The 22,543-nt window shown below is 42.5% G+C and overlaps 1 protein-coding gene across 1 annotated transcript; it reads right to left on the reverse strand.

The window, feature by feature from the left end:
* Positions 1–3,207: 3,207 nt before the first annotated feature.
* On the reverse strand, positions 3,208–21,457 carry map3k9 (mitogen-activated protein kinase kinase kinase 9; the record flags this gene model as incomplete). The annotated part of the gene is made up of 11 exons (XM_080784612.1): positions 3,208–3,650; positions 4,372–5,127; positions 6,247–6,359; positions 6,728–6,872; positions 8,128–8,250; positions 9,629–9,869; positions 10,452–10,627; positions 10,998–11,146; positions 13,291–13,471; positions 18,432–18,845; positions 21,046–21,457. 11 exons carry the CDS (start codon positions 21,455–21,457, stop codon positions 3,208–3,210), a joined length of 3,153 nt encoding a protein of 1,050 aa, XP_080640738.1.
* Positions 21,458–22,543: the final 1,086 nt, after the last annotated feature.

Genomic DNA, 22,543 nt, shown 5'->3' on the forward strand with positions numbered 1-22,543 from the left:
AACTGGCCAAAAAGTGTTTTTCAAAATATATTTTGGACTTTGGAAACCAATACCAATATAATTGTAATATCTTTAGGCCTGTCAAAACTATATTCTCTACCATATACGGAGTGTATATGTACCACATAATTTGGAACATTAAATATATTTTTGCTGTATGGGCTTACTCCAGAAGAAAGCTTAAACCATTTCTTATCCCCCGTGGAGAATTTGGAGGAAATGACAGTAACGAAAAACATGGAAAGTCATATGGAAACTATATAAAGTCAATGTGAAGGTAGGGTACTGTTGGATTGAATTAAGGCTATTCTCACTGCCGTTATAAAATCTAATGTATCATGGGCCTTTAAACTTAGTTGGAGGCTTCATGCACACACTGCTTTGACAAGATATAAAATTATATTTTGACCCAAACCAAGAACAGAAATGTGAATAAATAAATGAATCCAACCATTGCGTTGGGAGCGAGATAACGATCTCAAAAAATATCTGTGAATAGCAATAATATGTTAAAAAAGCAAGGCAACAAAATAAATAGAAAAATAAATCTCCAATAAATTAAATACAATGCACCAAATTAATACAAATATAAATAGGCAAGAATTACTTTCACATGCCACCAGGGCCTGCTACAAACGTGTGCCATTCAAGACTCATGCAGTCAGTTGCTTAGATAACACACATGAATCAATGTTCCACTCCTCTAACAAGTTCATGAGGCAGATCATTTACAAATACAAATGTTCCCTTTTACTTTAGGACAGTGTTTCTCAACTGACTGGTTGGCTTGGGGACCCAAAAGTGTGATACAAGCCATTCTGAAAGAGCCACAGACAAATACAGGTATAATGTGTTAAAGATACAATGGGCTGTGACTTTATAGCTACAGCAACATAATATTTAAGGCCTGATGTAAAAATCATTTGAGAGCCATTGGTTTTACAGGTCCACCGGCCTTACTCAGACATTCTTATTAACAGTACCTTACAGGGGATTGAGACAATGCAGGACATTATTCTAAAACTGTGAGTCGCAAATGGAAGTGCTCAGCTGTGTACACAACATCCCTTCAATTGGGGTAGCTTTAGCCATGTTAGGTGATGGCAGGTGTTGGGTACAAAACAGGGATTCAAGACAAAACAAAGACTAAAGAAACTGCTTGCAAATAGCACAACAATTTCAGCACTTACAAATGAATTCAAGTAACAGAAAAGTTATATTTTTCCCCTTTTTATGGGGGTTTTCTATTGTTTTTTGCAGAATGTTTATGAATAATCATAGAAAGTGTTTAAATAATTGTAAACAATAATGGACAAATCTTCAGCTTTACATTCATGGCGCTTTTCCAAAAGTGCACTTGATAAAATGCACAATCTTGAACTTGAGATTAAAATGAAAGAGAAAGGTGTTTTTTTACAGAACAAAATGCTGATGCTTGGGGTAAAAATTATTCTACCTTTTGTGTTTAATATTATTAAGTTCCTATGCTGTCGTTTTATCTTTTTCACAAGTGTTTGGTATCACCACATTTGAGGGATCATTGCAAAACCTTTTACACATTATTCTAAGAACTAGACTGGTGTCTACTAGGGAACAATGCAACTTGAAACTAATGCATGCCCCTAATGCATGCCCCACCATTGTACCCAATGTCAGAATACCATTATATCCATCTGTCTGTCCTTTTTATGCCCATGTATGGAGATTTCTGTATCCGTCTGTCTGTAGTCTTGCGAGCAGTGGCGGAAACTCCGTGGGTTCAGAGGCGCGACTGAACCCCCTGGCACTTTGGCAAAGGCGCGACTGAACCCACTGGCATTTTGGCAAAATATATCAATATGCAGTATATGCACCCACTGTCCACTGAAATTTGGCTGCATGAACCCCCTGCCGTTATAAGAACTTTCCGCCACTGCTTGCGAGCCAGACAGTTGCTTCTGACAATTTTCAATACTTAGTGCAGGAGCCAACACTGATATCTTTATGAATTGGTACCACTTAAGGTGACTGTAATTTTTATATTTTTGTATTCCTAATATCTCTAGTTTATACTTTGGTATAACTCTTCCAAATCAGTAAAAAGAAAAGAAAAAAAGAAGCTAGTTTGACACGACACATGCTACTTAAAGCATAATTAATTGTGTAATTTCTTGCCTTATACAGGTTGTCTATGGTGTGGTCATATATAACTGGCAATAACTGGCATGAAGCTACTGAATTTGAAGAGTTATCATACCAAAATATAAACTAGAGATATGTAGGAAATTAGGAATACAATACAAAAAATGTATGGTCACTTTAGGTGGTACCAAAATCTGGCTCAGCCCCTGGACTACATACAGTCTGGACTCTGGAGCACGCACATAAGCTCTGAAAAGTGATAAATCGGATGTGACGGAACCTCCCCGCTTCCGGTTCGTCTTAACAGTCACTCAAATTTGTCCTAATATATAAATAAAAATAATCAAAGAAAATAAATGAAAATTCAAAAATAAAGTGTAAATATATTTTCGTGAACGGAAATGACAAACAGATGACAGCTTCAATTCTCGCATTGGAGTTGTAGTTCCAGACTCTATATAGCATTCGGACTGTGGAATAGTTGTCTGGCTATACAAGTCTGTGTCCCTTTTATGCCCATATATGGAGTTCTGTGTCAGGCGTGCCCAAATATGGAGTCTAGGCCAGTCTATGACATCAGCGTACTCCATATATTGCAATTCTATAAATACTTTGGGGAGATCCACTGTTTTGACCGACTTCCCACTTGGAGCATCACACCCTCAGGTCCTTACCTTGAAGTTGATCAGTCCGATGTACGAGCATGTCCATATCGGTCAGGTTGGTGGTTCTGTACAACTGGATGTCCAGATATGAGTCCAACATATAAGTTGTTCAGTCAGACGGTTCTCGAGATATATGAACTACAGACACAAACATACGGACATTATAGCAGAAAATCAGCAGATATATCCAAATGTTGTACTCCATTAATATTGGTATCAAATAATCCAGTACTTCTACTTATTTAATGACAGAACAAAATGTGAATTATCTGCAAACAATCTGAATCCAAAGCCTCATTAAGGGAAACACTCTCCACCTCATGTTGTCCTAATGGATAACAGGTAGGAGGGCTGTTCATAGGACCCCCTGTGAACAGCAGAATCCAGGAATCCAGAATAATCCAGGAGCAGAATCCAGGGGTTAGGACCAGAATCCTGGTCTATAGCGGTAAGGTGAGTCTTTGGGAAACTTGACCTCTGGTCTGCAGAGTGGCACTGTGCCATCTCGGCACTGTCCTTCATCCTGCCGGTCTAGCAGGTTGTTGACCTTGCGTGGGGAGGGTGTTGGGGCCTCCATTGGAGTGGGCGGCACCGCCGCATCCCTGCCAAACTCCACAGTGGGAGGGGTCTCTGTGCTGGAGGTGTTGGCAGGAGACTCTCCGTTCCCCAGACTCTGTCCATTCCCTCTGGACCAAAACATGTCCACACAACGAGCCCGGGGAGAGGGCCGTGGCCGGGCCACGAAGTCCAGGGTTTTAGGGCGCTCTGGGGCACATCGACGGCGCGGAGTAGGAGGAAACACCAGATTGGGGTCAGGCAACCGGGGTAACCCTGAACAGTCATCCTTTAAAACCCTGAAACCACCTGTTGGGGGAAGCAGAGAATAACAGCCAATGATAAATGGAGTTGGGACAACAGATGTTCGTTCAGGAGGCGTAGAACCACACCTTGTCTCCACCCTACACACAAATCATGTGCACCACTTAAACCCTGCCCAAACCACCCAGAATGCTCTATGCTTTTCACATTCCTCCTCCACCCCATTTGCCTCCATATTTGCTCTTTTCCCTGCTCTTCTCTATCTCCCTCTCTCTCTAACTCTCTCCCACTTCTCAGGTTCCTGCTGGGGGGTCACCATCCACAAAGACTCCTTGGTCAGCAACCCTCCCAGAACCTACACCCCTTCCTTAACAACCTTTCTCAAAAGGTGTGGTTCTTGACTCGTGAATTGCTCCATCAACATCATAGACAATCCAGAAATCTAGTCAAAACGGATGAATGAAAAGATAATAGATATTAGCATATTTCGGATATACTGTATATCTATTATCTTTTATTATTTGGATTTTAGTGATGACAGAATATGAATTGAATCCACAAGCTTTCTGAATAACTGATCATGGAACTATGTGCACAATGTTTATGATTGCATGGAACCTACTGTATACATGCATGATGTGTCATCTCATCCCTCATTCTGTTTGGCATTACACAGAGAACCACCTCTTGCAACTGCCCTAGTTTGGAGCTATGAAACCAGGCTTAATCAAACATGCATCTATACAGACTCTCAATGGAACTCTACCTGTGTTCTCTAATGTTGTCTTTTCTGGTAATGGTTCGAGATTATTTGGCAGGCAGCTCTTCTTGATGGCTCCATCTGAGGGGGTCCGACGTAAGCTACGTGAGGAACTCGGAGGGCAGGGTATGTGGGTTGGGGTGAGAGACTGGCGGGGGTTACGTTTGAAACTCTCAAGGTGAATGTTGACCAGTGGGTTGACAGTAGGGAGCTGCGAGGGCGGGAGATGGGAGATGGGAGGCAGCACAGAATGCCGAGCCTGGGGTGATGAGGGACGACAGACCAGCAACTCCTCGCTGTCAGAGCGCAAGAGCGAGCGGGTCGAATTACAGTCAGACACGGACGATAGAGACAGCAGCGTAAAAGACGGAGGCACACGCTCAGGCAGCGACGGTTTCGAGGGGCTCTCCCGTCTGAACAGCTTCCGTGTCGGAGGGCTGGTACTCCGTCTCTGGCCCCCTGTTCTGTGGAAGAAGCCCTCCCATCGTGGTTTAATGTTCTCCTCAGGCTGGGTCAGTGATAACAGGTTGAAGCCCAGTCCGACAGCCGCAAGCAGAGCCCCACAGCCCAGCAGGACAAGCTCAGAGCGCCGCGCTGAACCTGGGCTCTTCCTACTCGGGGGTGTTTCCGGAACCTGGGCACTGGGGCAGTACTCCCCTCCCTCACTATCAGGGAGATGGGCCTCTCTGTGGAAGGGGATGCAGAGGTAGGATTGGGCAGGAGAGGCCCCTGGGTCAGCAGTGACGCAGCAGTCCTCATTCTCTGAAAAGAAGAGGTTTCACAGAATAATTACATTGCACATGTTATAATATGTGCGAGTCAGTTCACTCACTGCTGAGTACGCTCTGGGCAAACGTGTTGTATACGGTTCATAACATTATCATAATACAATACTGTATAAAAAAGGAGAACTAAGGATTAAAAATACACATGTATTTTAGGCATACTCATTTAAATGTGAATGTGACTGATGCTCTTGCCTCTTTCAAGATCAGGAGAAAACTGTGGGCAGGTATTGTATTGAACATGCAAGCTCAACAACCCAACCCTGGAAATTAAATGGAATTTGGAGAAGATACACCAGACTGGGTTTCCATTCAAATGTATTATGAAGCAAATTTTCTGAAAGCCGGAAAAAACTATGCACGTTTCCGTCCACATTATGTGATTATTGGGACATACGTAGTTCATGAAATAAGCAGTAGGTAGCACTATTTTGCCAGTTAGGTGAGAGGCATTTTATTGGACTACTAGACGTTCTTTTATTCAAAAACATGTTACACTACACAGACTGTGTGGTAGTGGTAGGCCATTGGGCTGCAAGTCCTCTAGTTGTGCAGAGGCTGTGAAATGTTTCTTTCTGTCTGGTAATAGTACTAGGCCTGTTCATATTTAATCATGAAGTTGCAGACAGTTGCAGACATGCTGCACACATGCTTGAATTGGCCCAGACTCACCGGTACAGTATCAGTTCTGTCGTATTTTGCCCACCTGAGCACCCAAGCTTAATGCTACTTATAATGCAGGGATAACGTGAACCACACTGGGCGCAGCGATAGCCACACGGCCACACACAGTGCTTGTTTTCAAGCAGTTACCATTGGTTCTTGACTGAAAATAAATCCAGCAAAATACAGGTAATCGAGTCTGACTTTATATGGAACACAAAACAAATTGAGGACAGAAACCATTATTATAAGAGCGAGGCTTTAATTACACTAATAGCTGATTATAGGAGGGGCTAGCGCCCCTTAAAAATTAAGCTAAAAACTGGGCAAAATCAATAGTGATAGAGATTTATGCACAAAATCCATAGTGCACAAAAAACTAACAAAAACAGGTTGTTGGAAACACAATTAGTGATGCACCACACTTCCTCACCCATTTCCACAAGACTTGGCACTCCGGGTACGGCTGGACTGTGTCTGGGTGACCTCCGCAGGTTAGGAGCACTACAAGACCGCTGCCTGCTGCCCTCGTGAGGGGGCTTGACACTGACGGATGATTAAAAGAAACAATCAGAAGCATTGTCTTGTAACACCAGTAGCACTGCATGGCCAATAAAGGGCTGATTGTTATTACTCTCCTTTTCTCAATTTACATACAGTAATTTACATAGTGTTCTTGACTCAAGAAATGTTGGTTGATTTTTGCTCAGTTGAAGTCAAATACTATGAATCTTCTTCCATAGATAATATTTTCAAACTATATTTACCAAGAAAAAGAATCCCAAAAAAGTAAATAAGAATAAACACTAGTAATAGCAATTGAATAGCAATTGAACAGCAGTTGACTTGAATCAAACGAAAACTGATTCCAACCACAATATTCACCCATGAAGCACTACAGTTGAGGTTCTTACCAGGCATCAGCACTGTGTTCCCTGTATGGCCCCGACCCCCGTGCTCCCCGGCCCTTCTTTCTGGACCCTTTCCTCTCTCCTTCATCTTCATCCTGCAGGAAGCCAGTGTTCCGACCCCAGGCAGTACATCCCTCCCCTGGGGTGACTACACAACAACAGGTTTGGTTTTAAGAGGATTTAATTCAGGAGATGAATTAAATCAAAAGTCAAACATTAAAGTATTGTAGTTATAAACTAGAAATGCACCTGCGCGTTGTACACAAGTAGGCCATGCATCCTACTTGTGCGCAAGCAGAGCACGCAAGTACTGCCACCTCTACGAACTTACGATCAGGCCCTCTATAAAATATATACCTACCTTGAAGCGTACCTTAGTTACGTCACCGTCAACAGCCAATAAGGGACCACCATTCTTACCGACATACATACAAACATCTATACAAACATCCGTTACCTTTTAGCCACCCAACATTGAAACATATCTTAATTACGTCACCATCAACAGCCAATTGTAACCAACCACGCATACCATGCATACCACTTTTCATTCAGCCGAACACAGTACTTGTGCGCTCTGCTTGCGCAAGTAATAATGAATGAAAAAAATCTAAATTCCTTGGTCGGTATTAGAATGGATCTGTTAACTTATCAGGATGATACCCAGAGTAGGTATTACCCACCAATCGCTGCAAGATAAACCAGAGCATTGAGTATTGTCCTGTAAAGTGTATATATCCATTCTAAGTACTAGGAAATCTAACTCTAAAATCGATGAATCTCTGTATGTAGTATGTATGTACTGTATGTAAGTACTGTATGTCTGTCGGTTCTTCACAAGAATCGCTCATCTGATCAACACTTGGCGCTAGTGCTGTTGAGGAGCTTAGGCAGTGCAGTGCAGAGTGTGAAGTCGATCGGATCAGGGTTTCTGCAGAACTAGCCTGCTCGGTATGGGCATGCGTATGCCGTGACGTTGCGTGAACCACTCATCTGATCGACTTCACACTTGCCACAAGTGGGCATTGGAAGATGTCCAGGATGGACATCAAACAATGATGGCTGTATTTGATCAATTCAGTTAATCACCTCAATAGCCCAATACGACCAACTGGTGTTCAAGAAGAGGTGGTTGTCCCTTGCACAAATCTACAGTATTTTATACTGTCTGCAAAGAAGTCAAGGTCTCTGTTCTGGTGTCTGTTCTTTGCATATCTCGTGTTCAACTAATCGACTTCACTGACACTTGAGGGGTTGTATTGAGTGTGTGAAGTCGAATTGGCACTGACTGCACTAATGGATTCTATTCTAAAATCCAGTGAAGACAGTGAAGATACTTTTGATGCAATTTAGTCAATTCAATATTGTGTTATGATTTGATTTTATCATGAAATGTTACTCACGCTGGATGGCTCTCAGCCGGGGTAGCATTGCAGGACTGTTTGGTGGGCTGGAACTGCTACCAAGCAAACTCCTACGCCGGTCATGTGATGGGGAAGCCTGGACTGTGATTTTGTGCTGAAAGTCTGAGACAGGACCAGGAATGTTGTTAGCATTCAATAATAGCGCAATAATAATAAATATAGCTGCAAGCAGCGATACGATGGGGTCAATTCATAAGCAACAAAGAAAAAGCTATATGCAATATGCCCAATAAGCCATAGAAACACTGATGACCAAACTTGAGAGAAAGAAGACCATGCAATTAACAAATGAGCGATTAAAATAGCTGGTTAGACTGGAGACGATGTCACTTTTTTATTACGCTGATTGGCTGAAGGGGTTGTCTGTCAGCGCTATACTCCCACAGCCAACCATGCATTAGCTGGGTCCAGTTAACCAGGCTACAAAATCCCAGGAGTTGATAGTGTGGATGATATACTTTATCAATCCTATCTATACAATCATAGATCATATAATTGTGAGATCATTGGGAAATCTAAAGGTCAGAGGTCCTTGTCTGTGGTCCATTCTGTGGAGTAGGCACCGAATATCAGTGTGTTTGTGGGGGGGAGTGTAGGCTTCGGGTGACTTGATTGGACAACCCAATGGATTGGCCGAGGTTTGTGTGCTTGTTGAGGGGCTATTAGTGTAGATTTTCGTCTTACACAAACATTAAATTCCCATTGACAATGACTGGAGAATTTACGTCACATGTGTCTGAGCAAATCGTCTATTTTAGTCCTACATTAAATTCTCATTGACAAATGACAATGAATGGAGAATTTACGTCTGAGCAAATCAGTATTTGCCTACATGATGATGTATGATAAGAGTGCCCCTCAATTCACACAGGTGTCATTTTTCCAATATAAGTGTACATCAAACTCTATTCACATATGTACAATACATCATCAACACGATGTCAACACCTCAACACGATGTCAACAGTTTCTGATGACATCAGGGATCATTTAGTTAATCTGTCATATAGTACTGGTTACCCACCGGTTTATTGCAGGCCAGTGACTGGGGATACCGCACTGGGTATTCTAACAACGGGTACATCGAGTAATCTGAGAGCTGGCACAAGAGGTATTCCACTTGAATCAGTCCTGATTTACATCGTTTCCAACTGGTCCCCGAGTAGGGGATGATAGTAGTAGCCTAATAATAAAATCACACTTGTTCGAAGTGAGGTGCATCCACTGCCCAGTGTGGCTGCTACATGATGTCATGTTTGCTTAACGCAAACATTAAAAGTCCATAGACTTGGCTGCCACATGACGTCATGTCTGAAAGCCAGACTAGCTAGCACTAGCTAGCCAGACGCTATCTAGCGCCCCTCAATTATAACCACAATGATGCGAAGGTCAATATGTCCAAGTGCAATTCAGCAGTTTTAAAATGGCAGGGATAAATCAAGCAATTCAAGCATCAGTGATACGGCAAGGCCACCAGTACCTGAGGGCAGGCTGATCCTGTTTCCGTCCTTGAGTTTGAGGCGGCTGCGTCTGAACTTGCCCTGCCTGCTCTCCACTCGGGGCTTCTCCTGGTACAGCTGGTGGATGATGATGTTGAGCTCTCTCTCTAGGATGTGGATCTCACGCTCGGCCAGCTCTTGCTCTCGTCTCCTCAGGGCCTCCTCCTGACACTTCTGCTCCAAAGCCGCTCGGCTCAACTCCTCCTCCCATGACCGCAGCTCCTAACCAGCAAACCATATCCAATGCAATAAATACTAGAACATAAGATGAAATCAGCAATTAAAACAACACGTCAAAGTGGCTGTAAGCCTAATATAATATTCTATGACAATCCAATCAATTAAATTCCCTCCTGTGCCTCTCAGAGGTGCATTTTGGTATAATGAGTCTGGTTCATCACAATCTGGGAACCCATTGGCGAAAAAAGGAAAGACAGCACCCTGAGTCAACAGTCTGTCTCTAGAGACTAGGTTCATCATGGAGAGGGTGGGAGACATTGTCCATACGCTCTCAGGACTCCAGCTCCAGAAAATCTTGTCAAGCAGAAATGCAATTGCAATTTTATTAACTGTACGACCTACAGTCAAATCGCCACCATGAGGCAAATTTGGGAGAAGAAAAAATGGTTCTTTCTTGTTCTACTAAGTGTGTGTGCACGCTGATCAGTCCAGCTGTGTCAGAGACACATGCAGATGGACAGGGGTGAAAACTATCTCTGGCCTTCGGGCATCCGGCCAGGCAGAGATAATTAGCATTGCCAATTAGCAATAAATCAGTTAATTGAGAAAGCAAGCAACCCCCACCTTTTCCTTGGTCCTTAGCTGATCAAACATTTCCTGTATCTCTATTTTCCAGTCGTCCTGTAGAGAGTGGAAGGAGTCTGCTGGCATCTCAAAGAAGCCCGACTCCTCAATAGCCGTGAGCTGGTCCAGAATACTTGTGAAAAGAGGCCGGGAATGAGGGTCTGGGCTCCAGCAGTCTGTGTGGTACAGATTTAAATCAAAGTCCATGTGGCCTTCCAAAGTGTTTTACACAGTGAAAAGATAAGTCTGTGTAGTCTATTGTGATGCAATTTTAAAAAAAAGCTTACTATACTTTACACTTCTAAAACATCAATAGCATCTCTAAGCCTGCAGCTCATCACTTAGGATGTTGTTGAAGCATACAGTACTGTAGCTTTAAAAGTGGTTTGCCGACAGTGGATGGGCTTTTAAAATAGATGAGATCTCCAAAAAGAGAAAGCTCCAACAAATCAAATCTCAGATAGCCTACAGTCTTAGATCAGGACAGTGTGAGCATGCAGAAAGGAATGTGTAATAAATGTCCAAAGGTTAAAGTTTCCTTCTTACCCTCCATAAGACGTGCAAAGGGCTCTGGGCAGGTTGAGGGGATAGGCAAAGCCAGCTTGTTCATAGCTACTCCATAAGCCACTGCTAGACCATCAATACCACGGAAAGGCACCTCTCCCGTTAGTAACTCCCACAGGAGAACACCATAGCTTGATTGATCATATTAAAAGAAAAACAGCAGAAGAGTGACAAAAGATATTGTGAATATTGAAAAATATGATTTTTGTAGACATTACAATACAACAACTAAATGCGTAGCTACTAGCTAGTACATCAGTACACCCATTTCACACCCAGGGCTGAACTTCTAGGTTGTTGATTGCATGATTTCAAACACTTGTGTGCAACTATATCATCGCTATCGGGCAGAAACCTTGAATCTCCAGATGACCTATTTTATGTTTTGTTTTTCATTACGGTAATTATTGTAATTCCTTTGTTGTATCACAGTGTCATGCAAAAGTAGCATAAAATGTGATGTGTTGTGTGACAAATTTAAAGATTTTCACCTATATTGACATGCCCAAAATATGGACACACAGCTTTAAAGTGGTTCAATCTGTCTGTGAAATGTATAAATATTTAACCAATGAAAAGTATTAACAAGAGCTGGTGAGTAAATAGTAACTACATTGGATACACAGCTTCTGTTTCCCTAGCCTACACTCTTAGCTCAGAGTAGAGGTTCCATATAGAGGTATCCCTGCACCGGTAGAAAGGGGGTTGAGCCGTCCAAAAACAGTGGCTTACATCCTTTTCACAGTATCGTTTCCAAAAAGTAAAGGCATTTCTGAGAAGCTACAGATGATAAATTTAGGACAGGCAAGTACAAGTTTTAGACTGGGGTGAAACAACCGCATTACATTTTTCAACTGACATTCATTCAACATTCGACCAGGGGAGGCGCTAATGCTGCCTCTCCGGCTGCAACTTCTGACAAAAACATATTACTGTCTAACTTCATAAGCTATTTAAGCGGTTGTTTCACCCCAGTCTAAAAATGTGACTTACCTGTCCTAAGTAGATCATCTGTAGCTCGTCAGTAATACCTGCAAAAAGGGTTTTCGCCAGTTTTTGGACGGCTCAATCCCTGTCTACAGATGCAGGGATACCTCTACGGAACCTCTTCTCTGAGCTAAGAGCGTAGGGTGAGGTTCCAAACGGGGCTACTGTTTTCCATTTCCTGAAAAGTAACAGTTTTGGACATACAAGGTTTCTGCCCGACAGCAGCGATATGGACATCAAGCATAGCAGGGTGTTCCTGAAATATAATTCTCACCCAGATGAATAAAGGTTCAAACTAAATAAATGAATGCCATGGCTTTTGGATTCCACCTAGCAAAACACCAGCTTCAAACAGAGAGGATTGTTGAGCTGAGAAAATGACCTCAGTATAGCATGCTAGTGGATGCAACCTAGGTCGAATATACTGTGCCACCACAAATGTAGGTAATGCCCAGACCACACGATGTCTACTTATGCGTAATTATGGCACAAATCAGTAGAAATGGGTAAAGACTGTATGCAGGGGAATATAGACATACTGTACTGAATAAGATACTGGGTGACTGATCATCATGTCCATAATATCCCTTGTTTGAATAACATTCAATGCCATTTAGACTTAACATTATAGGGAAGTTTATACGATCTGTGAACAAGTCAGGTTTTTGTATAATAATAGAAAATCTATCACTATTGCTGTACTGCACACTGCCTCCTTGACTTTCAACCTATCACGGGTCCCTTTAATCCCATTGTAGAGCGGGACACCCCACAACAGTCAGAAATAACTAAGCTGGCCTGTTAATACCATTTCCCTTAACTCTCCCTTTGGACTGAGCTTGGCTCTTAACAATGCAGCTCAATATGCAGGGCACACAGGTGCAACCACGTGGATTAGAACCCGGTTATTGCGCGTGGGAAACCAAACATCTACCACTCATCCAGAGGGCACTTCCTCCATGCCAAAGGAGATACTGGGCTTCAGGCAGAGCCACTCTCCAACATTCACCATCCCGCAGAAATATCTACCAATCATCAAAAGAGGAATTTTATAGCCAAGGGAGATATTAGATTTCTGGTCTTCAGGCATTGATACTCTGCTACACAGGCACTTGAGTCTTAAATATACAAAGTGAAGTGCTGTACAGTTACTGTAGCTATCAACATGTTCTTCTACTACACCAATGCAACACAAACAATTCTCTGGATGTTTATTGTATTTTCACAAACAGTCCATCTCAATAGATGCCGTTTGAAGCTGCATCTGATCGGTCCCCCTTCTGCCCACCTCCATACGTCGCTACCCTTGGAGAAGGTGGATGATCGGATGACCTCGGGAGCCATCCAGGCGTAGGTGCCTGCGGCGCTCATCTTGGTGGTACGGTGCCACTCCCGCGCCAGGCCAAAGTCTGTGATCTTCAGAGTCTTGTTACTAAGGTCGTCCATCTCAACCCTCTCAAGGATCAGTACTGGTGGTATACAAAGCATCCAAGAGAGGGAGGAGAGGAGATGACGGAGGAGGAGGTGGTGGAGGTATGATGATTGTGTTCAGTTTGGAGGATGGGGGGTGGAGGGTGATAAGAACCAAGGATTGAAATGTTGGGAGTCGTACAGCAGGCAGGGTCCGACCATGAAGGTAAAAACAATGTATGTGGGAATGCAAAGATAGTACAACATGGGAAATGAACAAAACAGGGTGTGGTTGGTGGGAGGCCATGATGAAAGGATTGGAAGGATAGGAGAGATAAGAAGAGATAAAGAAAATAAACGAGAAGAAACAAATAGTGAGCTATTAGGACACAGAAAAGAGCACAGATGAAAAATACAGGACTTGATCAATGCCAACAGTGCAAAGAACGGCATACAGGAGTAGGCAGTAGAAAACACCTCAATCTCCATGTACAAGAGAAAAACCTGCTCTCTCCACCCAACACCACATCCCCCATTCAGCTGTACAATGCCAGGCCATCTGCTGTGGCTATACTCAGTAGGGAGGGTGTGTCTACAAGCTGTGGTGCACATCAAGGGACCCTTCATCTGCTGCTCATGTGGCTCTGCTGTTACTGTTCCAAAGAAACTAAATCCCAACATGTGCTGCAAGGAAAGCATGGCACAAAAAAACTGTCCATGGTTAGGGGTTGCCAATTGCCATCCCTCCCCTGGGGCCACCCATGCTACAATTGCATGCACAAAATATAAAAGCATCCACCAAATGGCAGATGTTAGGTATGGTGGTGGGTGGGTCACGGTTAATTCATTACCCAAGAGTATTGCCCTCTCAAGATATAAACAAATTAATTGATGAGAAGTTTTCAGTGATTAATTACAGAAAGGATTAGATGAACGGAAGAGAATGAACGGAAAGGAGATTTGTTTTTGTTTTTTGTAACACAAAACTCTGTTCTTGAGTTCAGTGACTTGTCACTGTGAAGATTAATAGTTTGCCTCATAAGCTTGTTTTACCCACATGTAATCTAAAAAAACAACCCAACTCAGCTCTCCACCACATTTCCCCCGTCAGCAGAAGTACATGTACATGATGTTTCCAAGGATTTGATGCATGTTGCTAAAATACAGATTTTTACAGACAGCTACTGAAGCCAGTGAGAGCAGACGTTTAGTCTGTACTGATTGGCACTGATTGGTACTTAGAGTACTGAAATCAGTACTCACGTTCTAGCCACAGGTGTTGATTAGATGTTGTACCATAGTTTCAGGTATGCACAAGACAAGTAGGCTACAGCGTATGGATTATGGAATAATAGCCACACCTCTGTCACATGGATTAGTAAAGTGTAACAGACTCTAGATACAACTAGAACTGCACTCTGTCGAGTGCATACTTGCTTGTTGCACACTAGTAGGCTACTAGTGCGCAGCAGAGCAAACTGTCAAATCTCAGTAATGACTACTTGTACCTGATACGGCAGTGGTGCCAGATTACATACATGTATACATAGGAACATTACCTTTAATCCTCCCAACACTAAAACATATCGTCATTACGTCACCATCGAAAACCAATTACACTCTGGCATTGGGTCCTTTAATCCACATCTTTATTACGTCATCATTGAGAGCTAGTTATAGTATTATACATATACTATGTATATGTATATTATGTAATTTGTAAATTGATTAGCGGTATACTGTGGTTTTATACATATACATAGTATATGTATAACTAGCTCTCAATGATTACGTAATAAAGATGTGGATTAAGACTTAATGCAAGAGTGTAATTGGTTTCCGATGGTGACGTAATGACGATGATATGTTTTAGTGTTGGGAGGATTAAAGGTAATGCTCCTATGTATGTAATCTGGCACCACTGCCGTATCAGGCACAATTAGTCATTACTTCATTTGCTGGGACGGTGCATACGCATCACAATTGGCGGGACGGCTGGGACGGTGCATACGAGTCCCGGGCGAAACTAGTACTTGCGCGCTCTGCTTGCACAAGTAAATACTGCAGTCCTGCGTGTGTGGCGTGTTCAAAATTTACTATCAAAAGTTCAAGTTGTGGTGGATGGGTGGTGTCTGTGGGGCTGTCTGGGCACATATGTCCACATTATGGCCTGGACATTTGCTATAGAGTTGTCAACGCAACAGAGAGAGAGGGAGGGAGAGAAATAGACAGCAGGAGAGAGCCTAATTCACCCAAACCACAACCCGACCAGTGTTGAGAAGTGTACCCGAACCTTAACACAGTGATCAAGACCAAAGCAATGACTTGGCAGCACAATAACCCTGGTGGCAACACAGAGCAAGCTGATAACGTGGTAAATAAACCAAAGAGACTTGAATGGAAGAGAGACAATACTATAACTCTATTTAAAGGGAGCGTAAGTGATATTTTTTGGTTCAAGTAATAATTAAATAGCGATTCGATTCCCAATCCCAACCTGTGGACTGGCATCGCAAGTGGGTCCCCAAAATGTGCCATGACTCATCGACAGTACAGTCTCGGAAGACCATAGATATCCTGGCACAGCTTCTGCTGTGGCTGGGTAGACCAATATGCGAGAGGCAGACTCGGCCGCAGATGACATACGTGTAGGCCGATTCTGGAGTTGTTGATGGTGTGGCGGTGTCCTGCATCGCTATTCTGGGGATTATGACAATTATGTCATAATTTGGCGAACATTCAGCGTAAATATCACATGTACAAGCTTACAAGGCATTGTGTAACACTGTAACAAGTAACAACACAGTGACCTTGTAGATCGGCTATTTTCAGCAAAGAATTCTGTCGTGGAGGGGGGAAAAAAACTAGGCCAAGAATAGAGCTCTAGGGTGGGACTCCAGTCAATGAAGTATACACTGTAAACAAGTGTACTATGTGGGTTCCATTGGTCCAATCCGAAACATTGTTTATCAAAATTGCATTTGAATGATCAATACGATCGATCATCAAAACAAACTTGCTCTATTCACACTGTCCACTGTGTTCATATGATTATGGGTGGGCTGCATTTCTGCAAATGCTTTTGAGATTTTCAAGTGGGCCTGATCTAGAAAACTACTGCTATAGTGTTTGTTCAGTCAGTTTCCCTGTCTCTCTAGCTTTCAAAAAATAAATCTTCAGGTCGGGTAACAAGTGAAATATTTTGGGGCTCTCTCTTTGGATTGGATAAAATTGGTATCCAAACCTAAAAATGTGTTTTCTGTTTACTAAAGAGCTGCAGAGATGGATCACGTACACCCTCTTTAAAGTTCAATTACACTGATACATTAGTTAATATGATTATCAACAAAAACACAAGTAATATCCTGCATTAAAGCAAAACCTTTATCTATATTCAAAATGTTAATGTTAAGAGACATGGTTTCTATATATCACTTAATGTTTTACGGTCTAATGATCACTGCCAGGCCGATTGGCAGAGATTGTGTTTTGTGTATCTGTGTGTCTGCATGTGTGAAGCTAATATTAGACACCACTGGATCCATCCATTCATTTTGATGGATTTTGAGTGGATATAAAGAGTTTGTATATTGTGGGTTTGAGAGCTACATTGTCTTTTACATTTATTACTTGCGCAAGCAGAGCGTGCAAGTCATATTTTTGCCCGGTCCGTATGCACCGTCTCAGCCAACCCGCCACTTTTGATGCGTATGCAAATAAAACAGCAAATTTGTGCCTGATTTGCTGGGACCAGATTACATACATGATCATATTTCTTACGAAATCATTGAGAGCTAGTCATACATTATACTATATATATAATCTGTAAAATAAAATAGCAAATTGTGCCTGATTTGCTGGGACCAGAGTACATGGTGTGTATATGTATGACTAGCTCTCAATGATGACATAAGAAATATGGTCATGTATGTAATCTGGTCCCAGCAAATCAGGCACAAATTTGCCGTTTTATTTGCATACGCATCAAAAATGGCGGGTTGGCTGGGACGGTTTTTGGCGCAAAGTAACCACAGTATACCGCTAATCAACTTACAAATTACCAGGACCCAATGCCAGAGTGTAATTGGTTTTCGATGGTGACGTAATGACGATATGTTTTAGTGTTGGGAGGATTAAAGGTAATGCTCCTGTGTATACATGTATGTAATCTGGCACCACTGCCGTATCAGGCACAATTTGCTGGGACGGTGCACACGCATAAAAAGTGTTTGGCTGGGACGGACAAATTACATACATACATATACATAGTATATGTATATGCAATTGGTTGACAGTTTGTAGCGGTCGAAAGTACTTGCGCACTCTGCTTGCGCACTAGTTGGCCATTTATGGCCTACTAGTGTGCAACAAGCAAGTATGCACTCGGGAGTGCAGTTCTAGTTTAATATTATTTTAAAAGGGCCACTGTAGTTGTGTCGATGTGAATGACACTGATTTTTGTACTCGACTACCAATTAACATCATTATTAATACAAAAATAAAATAAAAGGGCCACTGTGCCAAGGATGTGAACTAGTTAGATTGGCTTTAACAATCAGAAGCAGTCAATGGTACTCAAAGGCCTCTGCTAATCACTGGAGGATAGACCAGTGGCAAACAAGAAGCTCTTTGCACATGTTTGTTGAGCGTCCAATAGGAATCCTGGGGCAGATAACTGGACAAATCCTTGGTAATAGGCTTGGGATTTAGGGGACCCAGAGTAAAATGCTAGATTAAAACAGACCCACAAACATACATGCATGCAAAGTGCCCTTTTCTCCTTTACACCCCTTTGCAACTGCCTCACTGTCCACAAGGCCATCCTGCTGCCTTTACAAAACTCATGGAGCATTATTTTGTCTTTTTAGCTCAGGCTTATGCATGTTGTTGCAGGTCATGTTGTTTTGATTCTAAATCTTGTTATTTTAATCACAAAAACTACAATGACTTTGCATTTAGGCCATCGCCACCAGCAGAGCATTCCACTATACATCGGCATACACTACACAGATGACTTACTGTTGCTGGACTTGAGGTCCCTGTGAATGATGGGAACAATGGCCTCGCTGTGGAGGTAGAACATGGCACGCGCTATCTGCACAGCCCAGTCCACCAGTGTGCATGGTGGGATGCGCTTCCCAGAGAGGGCCCTGTTGAGGGGGCCGCCCCTGGCCAACTCCATGACCAGACACAGGTTGGGCTCCTGCAGGCAGACGCCCAGCAGGGCCATGATGTTGGGGTGGTGGAGCATGGCGAACAGCTTGGCCTCCTGGCGAACGCTCTCCAGGGTCTGTCCCGCGTCCTCATCGGGGTCCCGGCGTGCCGCTTTCACGGCAACGTCCGCGCCGCGCCACAGAGCGCGGTACACCTTGCCGAAACCACCAACGCCAATCATCTCCTCCAGGGTGAGCTCTGAGAAGTTGATCTCCAGCACTGAGGGTGAGAGGAGACACAGGAAATGTAGACCTTTATTGATCCTGCAGGGCAAAATTCAGTTTCGGGTTTCAACCAGCTGATGGATGTTCAAGATAGTCAAAATGAGAGACATGTTGCTTGATAGATATTTATCGTCAGTGCATGAGTCCAAAGTTATTGTTATGCGTGAGCATATTGCCGACTTGTTGCTTGCCGGAAGCTCTGTGTCTGTATAGTAGGTATAGTTGTGCGGTCAAAACTCAGTAGTGGTGCCTTGTTCAATTAGAGCTGATCTACAAGCTTAAAGTTCAGCTATTTTTTCTTCACTTATTCAATTTAAAATACTAAATGTTTACTTAACTTGAATCATTTATTAAAGTTTACAATTCAGAAATGTTTAATTGAAAATGACTTTAATAATTTGGGTTAAAATGTCGACTTCATGAGTTAATTTAAGACTGTGTTAAAATGTCGACTTTATAAGTTAATTTAAGGCATTACATTTTGGCATTCATTGTGTGAAAACACTTTGTTTAAAAGACGTTTGATTATTTAAAATATATATTTAATGTTTAAAATCAACCATGTTTAAAAAGAGAACTTATTGTTTTGAAAATATGTTTATACCATTTAAAAGGGTTTAAATGGTGAATTTAAAATGTTAACTTAATGTTTATTTGTCTAAAATATTAACTTTAAGTGTAATTAGAAACATTTATCTATTCCATTTAAATGGCTAATTTGCAAGTGTTTAATTTAAAATTGTTACTTTAACTTTAACAATATATTGATAAATTGGTGTTTAAAAGTAATTTAAATTAGACATTGAATTGCTTAGAATACATTTAATTGTTTAAGACATGTGTTTGTTTAAAATACTGTACTGCTTAAAAACAATTGTTGAAGAAAGCTAATGGTTTAAAGATTATCCGTTGATCTGTTTGAAGGTTTACAACCTGATTCAAGAAGCCAACCAAATCACCAATGAAACAAACAGCATAAAAGAGTTGGATAAATAAAAGTGGATTGATTTGGGAAACTGAGTTGTGTCCTTGTCCTTTGGAGTGAACTAGGAAAGAACTTTACAATAGTATACCTACCGGTATCCTACTATACTATCTGTATAGTATATTAATGTTGTGTATTATTTCCTACCAGGCCCTATATAAGCAGACTGACCTTGATAAATATTTCAGGTGGTATGGTATGTGAAAGTAGGTCAGCTGCCTCCGTGCATGAGCAATAGAAATAATGTTCAGACAACAAAGACTGTGGAAGTAATACAACACACCCAAACAAGGGATCTCACCCCAGTCATAAGGAATGCAGCCTTAACCACTTAAGCACTATTTTCCTCTCTTTTTGTTTGTAAATAATTATCAAAAGTAGCAAATCTATGTAGCTCACATGCATCATCTGATATCAGGGTTAAAATGCATTGGTCAAATTAAATATTACATGGACCAATAACCAGGAGATGGGCAATAGATACAAGACTGTATCTGTATGCTCAAAGGCATTTCCACAGCCAATCAGAAGGAGAGTGCTTTCGCATGTAGCTCCAGTGCAGCACAATGTAGCAGATTTTGCTTATGTCTACTTGATCTATAGCTCAGCCCAGGGCCTTGGCTTGGCATTTAACAGCATAAGCTATTTTTTTCCCAGAGACACAATTCGATAATTTAACCCATAATTGCCCTCCTGCAACTCCAGTAGCTGTGGAGCATCACCAGTATCTGTACCCAAAAGTAAACGCAAGATAATTGATGCCATTGCTTCAGTGAGTAGAGCATGATGACAAAGGCTCAATCACACAGTATCTAATGAAGATATGGGAAGGGATGTGTATGCCTGTATGGCAGGCAGTGACGTAGCGCCGGGCTGCTCTGGCTTGCTGAGGATGCGACGCACAATGTGCAATGAAATTCGAGCAGCAAGGCGGGGTGTATTGATGGAGCACGGCCGACTGCCTTGTTTGACAGGCATGCAATATGATGAATAATGGTGCTGAGGATGGCTCTCACTGAGGATGCTTTGGTATTTACAGGCCTACAGAAGTGCAATGCGCCTAGTACCAACATGACATAGCAGTCTCACTCTCGATGTGGGTTTCTTAGACCAAAAGCAATTAAGGATGTAGGCCTAGATGTACTGGAACTTAACATTAAAAGTAATTTCATTTTCTCAGTATGTATGAAGCACAATATGGGATACTCACAGTGCAGATTGGGGACTGAGTAGTCGGGGTACTGCTGCTCTGAAGTGTCCCGTATTTTCTCCGAAATGCCATTTCCAATACTGACATAATTACAGGGGAAAATGCCCACGCGGTCCGCTATCATACCAGTCCACCATCCCTCATCTCCCGACACCAGGGAATCTTTAGACAGGACCTCCACCAGGTCCCCCTGCTGCAGACTGAGCTCGTCGTCCGCAAGCGCCTCATAGTCGAACACCGCCGTCCACAAACCACCGGGGCTTGCTGGTGCCGCAGCCGGTGCGGTGTTGATGCCGCCGGCGTGCTCCGGTGTTGGCCAGCGAAAAACATCTGCTTCGTCGGTGTCATCTGATGAAGGAATACAAGCCTTGGGACTCACGCTATCGTCCAAAGCAGGTTTGAAGACATCCATTGAAGCGATCCATAGGGGCGACCTGAATCACTGCAGGCGCATACACCTGACGCGGGGAGCGAGGGTCTGAGCACCCTGCATACTGGATCTAGTGGGTTCTTCTTCCACTGCAGCTAATCCCGCAGAGTCGCTGATGAAAATAGCAAGATTCTTTCTGCTGCATTCTCATCCGTTTGCTCACTCTTGTCGAGAAGAACATTGAAGATCATTCTTTCTGAATCTGATACAGGAGAGGAGACTGCCCATTCGCAGCATTGGAACTCCATAATACTCTTTATTCTAAGCCAATTGTGCCACACTAGTATTCCGTCAACTCAAATGATTTGAACACGATCGTCAGTTCATGCCTACATAATAATGTGACTTCCGGTTGGTGGACTTCAAAATAAAAGCTAGCCTATCTTTTTTTTCATTGAGGTTGTCCCAGCAGTAGCCTCGGAAACCCAGACGTTTTTACACTTGAAACACTTGAAATGTCCTCTTTCCAGCATGTTGGCAGGTCTGGTATTTTCTCTGCTTTCTATCCAGTCTGGACATGGTCAGCAGGTAACAGAAGCTGTTCTTTCATAAATTATTTGAGATTCTTTAATGGATGGATTCATTAATTCACTCATTCATACTGTCCCATGGGAGTGACAAAAACTAACTCCCTCCATCCTAGATGTGGATGAGTGCCGTCCTCTGCCGCATCCTTGTCGAGGCGACATGCTCTGTGTTAATCAAATGGGTGGCTACTTGTGCGTGCCAAGGATGATCCTGGCCCTTCCAGAGCCCTATCCATACACACTTAATTTGTAGTCTGTCCTCCGACGGTCCGACCAGAAGTTAAAAGCTCACTATGGTTCAACTTGACGAGCGCATTAAGAGTATTAAAATTTACGGTTGACACTGTCAATGTGCGAATCATCCTTGTCTACGTCAATCACAGTTTATTTCCTCCACCAGATCCAAGTGTCAATTTCTGGTCATCCATTTCATAATCAGTACGTGTTGCACTATATTCACCAAGAGCTACACAGCTACAGCATTTAAACAATTAAACACATTAGCATGATTTTGATTTTCAATCGTCTTTATTTTGTTATT

This window comes from Protomyctophum bolini (assembly GCF_963924005.1).
Source record: "Protomyctophum bolini genome assembly, chromosome: 15".
NCBI lineage: Eukaryota > Metazoa > Chordata > Actinopteri > Myctophiformes > Myctophidae > Protomyctophum > Protomyctophum bolini.